General features: G+C 40.1%; 1 protein-coding gene across 1 annotated transcript; it reads left to right on the forward strand.

Moving 5' to 3' along the window:
- The first annotated feature begins 655 nt into the window (after window positions 1–655).
- Window positions 656–3414, forward strand: LOC119333363. The gene is made up of 5 exons (XM_037606285.1): window positions 656–924; window positions 1679–1778; window positions 2289–2343; window positions 2777–2919; window positions 3008–3414. Exons 1-4 carry the CDS (start codon window positions 656–658, stop codon window positions 2788–2790), a joined length of 438 nt encoding a protein of 145 aa, XP_037462182.1. The 3' UTR covers window positions 2791–2919; window positions 3008–3414.
- The last annotated feature ends 544 nt before the right edge of the window (window positions 3415–3958 follow it).

Genomic DNA, 3958 nt, shown 5'->3' on the forward strand with positions numbered 1-3958 from the left:
GCACCCCTACAAATACACCATTAATAACCCTGGTTACTAATGGCGCACCTGCTAGGGGTGCGTCATTACTAATTTTACAAATATATATATATATATATATAGGACAAATATTTCCTACAAGCAGTGGTAGTTACCACCACTTGCGTTTTGTATGTTGTATATAGTATCTATCGAAATCGAGAGTATGTACGTGTATTATGTAGTATATAACAATGGTTAGGTAGTATATATACAAATTTTTAGGGAGTATGTACCATTTTTTGAGTATGCTTTTTTTACGTACAAATATATACGTATTTCACAAATATAACAAAAACTATGGGCTCATATGCAATTTTTTCATGTAACTTGTTTTGAAATATCTTAGACATAGTATATTAATATATTTAAAATAATAAAATAGTATATATATAGTACCACATGATAGTATATGAGACATGTGGGGTAACTACCACCGGGTGATACGATGAATTTTCCCTATATATATATATATAAACTCTATTAGTAAGCCAGGGTGAAGAATAAGTAATTCTTCACCCCGGCCGATCGAGTCGAGTGATGGTCACCTAAAATCACATTCCACCGATGTAATTTTACGTGATGGAAACTGTTGGCTGGTCCTATGAGCTAGCCCACTCCATCATACTAAAAAAACATGCGAGCAGTTTTCTTATCACTTGTCGGCGTTCCTCTCTCCACCGGACCCTTCCTATCTCGGTATTGCGGAGGCGGCGGCAGCGACGACGCCGGAGGGACGACCAGGAGGCGATGGCTACCTCCCTCGCGTGTGGAGTATTTCCCTTTCCCTCTCTCATGCGGCAGCGATTTGGAGGCGACGTGGGCGCTGCAAAGGTCCGGCGCAAGCTCGGCTGCGACAACGGACTTCTCCGACGCCCCTCTCCACAATTGGCGGTCCTCTCGCCGGTAAGAAGTCTCTCCTCATATTATTCCTCTCTCATCCTCTATTAATTTCTGAATTTCTAGGTCAGGGTTACTGGTTTTTGGGAGGGGGTGGGGGTTGGGGGCAAGGGAAGAGGAAGGGAGCCCAAGGAATGAAATAAAAGAAATACTGAGAGCTTGTGTAGTACCTGCAAGGAAGAGGGTTATGGTGTATACGGGTGTCCGAAGGCAAGATCAATTCAAGGAAGGCTTGTTCAGTTAATCCCTTCTCCAAGGGGATTGGACGGGTTTGAAGGGGATTGGGAGTATTTTGACTTACATGGGATTTAATCCCTCACAAAGCCCTGCAATCCCCTTCAAATCAAATGCCGGAGGGGAGGGGGAGGCCATGTGAGTTGTATCAAACTGTGGAGAAGGATGAACAACACTACAGCATCAAACTTCGATCCAGTTGAGATCGATCTTTGTTTCTCATGGGGCATGTGAATTCTCTCTGCAATTTTGCTTTTCTGTAAAATTCACCTTCAAAAAATTGCACGAATTCGCAACCTTGTAGCTATGAATGATGCCTCTGAATGTTAGTAATGTTGTACATAAAGAACCAGCCAGTACCTAGGTGACAATACTATTTCTCCATGAATTTGTTAGTGGAAATATGCACAAACTTACGAGCTTCAAATCAGAGCGGGATTTTGTTTACACGAAATTTAGTTTTATGCTATTCTTAAGATAAGATTCGAAGTGATGACACCAGCCTTATCCTTTGTGAATTTATTAGGCAAATGAGGATTGAAATTCTGCCAAGAAATCTCAGAGCAGAAGATGTTTGCAAGGGACTTGGGAGACGAGGCAATGCTGCGCAGGCGAGAAAATGGCAAGTACGTTGTACTCACGGTTAGGCACAGAAGAATATATTGTCACCATAAGCTGGATGAGAAAATATACCTTGTTAATTAGTTTTTGATCCTTCAAACATGGCCAGCGTCCTTACCATTCGAGCTCCGTGAGTGGGAGTTCCCCTTGGTGTATTTACGTACCACTTAACAATAATTAAACCAGTTGCTCGTAATATGATTAAGGCATGTGATTAATCTGTTTGGCTGAATTTATTCACAGGGAAAATCATCAGGTTGTGAGCAGATGTCTAAATGATCTGTTTCCATTGCACATATGTCAATAAGCAATACAAATTAGCGACCCTTTAAATTAAGGGCACTATCCTTTCTTCTGGTCAATTACCTAGTGTTAATGTCTTATCTTGTGTGTACAACATGTTATTCTCTGTTCAGCTCACTGGCATGACCAATGTTAATTATTCAGTACGCTAATGAAATTCAAAAATAAAAAAGCATGTTATATGATTAATTTAATTTTCTTGTTACATGCAGTTTGGATTCGTGGTTACCACCGGTCTCGAGTTAGATTTATTTCAATTGCAACCAGGTACACGTACATTGGACCCTCTTCCTGGCTGTCTCTCTAAACTGTTTTTGTTGAACTAGCAGAAACCTAACTTTTGATAGTAAAGATGTGTTTCCGCCCAATTCATACAGTAGGCCACGATAGTTACTTGGTACCGGTCATCAATTAGTCAATCTCATTCTTCCCCTACTATTGATTTGTATTGGCTTAACTACCGAAAACAAAAATTTCCCTTTTACCCCTAATAGTGGTCGATTTGCTCCTTCCAGGGAGGTCTATATTTGGCTAACTGTCTATCGGCTAGAGAAGTAGTGTCAATCAGTGAATAATTTTATTCTTATGCCTTATCTGAATATAGCTTTAGAAATTCTTAACATTGAATACATAATATACTTTATCTGTATGTGGTTAATCCTAATTTTTAAACATAATTCTATTTGTTAAATGTTGGCAGGCAGAGTGTTGTGAATTTGAATTTGGGTGTACATGATCTTACTAGCTTCTAATTCTACTGAGCCATACGGATGATGGTGTGTTTGCTCTCACACATTTATTCAAAGGATCATTGTGATGAATGATACCAATTCTAGGTTGCTGGTAATGCATTTTCACACCATCCGTATGCTTGTGGTAGTCAATATGATACAGGAGCATTAATCCGTGGATTTCGTTTTGGTTTTGACAGGAACTTGCACCCAATCCTTCTATTCCCAACTGGTGAGTTTATACGTTGCAGTGTTTGTGGTGGTCTCCTCCTGATGGAGCTCAGTATATGCCCTTCTTGTTTACCTAAAAATCTCTTCTCTCCTAAGATCTTGTAGGAATCTTTCTTTTTTCCTTAAGAAGCATGCTACCAATGGACGTCAGATGTTCCAGCACCGAAAAGTTGGTGACCATGCTTGGGTGTTTCAGAATTCATATGAAAAGCATTTATTTTTTACTTTCAGGGATTGCTCCATCTTGCGGTTTATAATACGGCTGGACAATTACAATTTCACATATATCTGAAAAACCACAGCCCATCTGTGTTCTATAAACGTTGGTGTGGTCTTATGTGCACCAAGAATTCTGTCATTAACATAAGGTATTTTACACCCGCATTGCAAACTGTTGATAAATCTGATGTGTTGTTTGCACTGAGAATTCTTACATTTGTGTAAGGTATTTTACACTGGCGTTGTGAACTCATTGACGATTAGCATTCATCAGCTAAGCACACCTCGATGTACGCAGCTTGTATATTAACAGGTCTTCAGAAAGGAGTATATCCAGTGTTTCTTCTCCTTACCTGTCACATGCCACAGTTGTGCGAGGATGTCGTCGGCCGTGTATTGGGTGATGATGCGGTTGTTCTGCCGCCGGCTACTCTCCATAGGAGGAAGCACGTACGCAAGCATGTAATGGTCATTTCTTTTTGTAATTAGCATGTAATGGTCATTGGGTAGCACACGATGATCGATCCATATAGGATGCTATTAATCTGGACTTTCGCAATCTTTTAAACAGAACGTGATACCATAGTAGATTTGCTAGTTAATGATAAATAATTGATGGACATACGTTCGTATAGTGCAACCCAATAGCACGTCTGCACAGTGCAGTTAAGGCTTACTCTTACGTGGCCACTCTTCGGTTT

This window comes from Triticum dicoccoides, chromosome 7A (genome assembly GCF_002162155.2).
Source record: "Triticum dicoccoides isolate Atlit2015 ecotype Zavitan chromosome 7A, WEW_v2.0, whole genome shotgun sequence".
In the NCBI taxonomy this organism is placed as follows: domain Eukaryota; kingdom Viridiplantae; phylum Streptophyta; class Magnoliopsida; order Poales; family Poaceae; genus Triticum; species Triticum dicoccoides.

Coding starts and splice junctions, on each gene's coding strand:
- LOC119333363 (XM_037606285.1), top strand. CDS start 656: ATGCGAGCAGTTTTCTTATCACTTGTCGGCGTTCCTCTCTCCACCGGA. Junction 925..1,678: donor AATTGGCGGTCCTCTCGCCG/GTAAGAAGTCTC, acceptor TGAATTTATTAG/GCAAATGAGGATTGAAATTC. Junction 1,779..2,288: donor CGCAGGCGAGAAAATGGCAA/GTACGTTGTACT, acceptor TGTTACATGCAG/TTTGGATTCGTGGTTACCAC.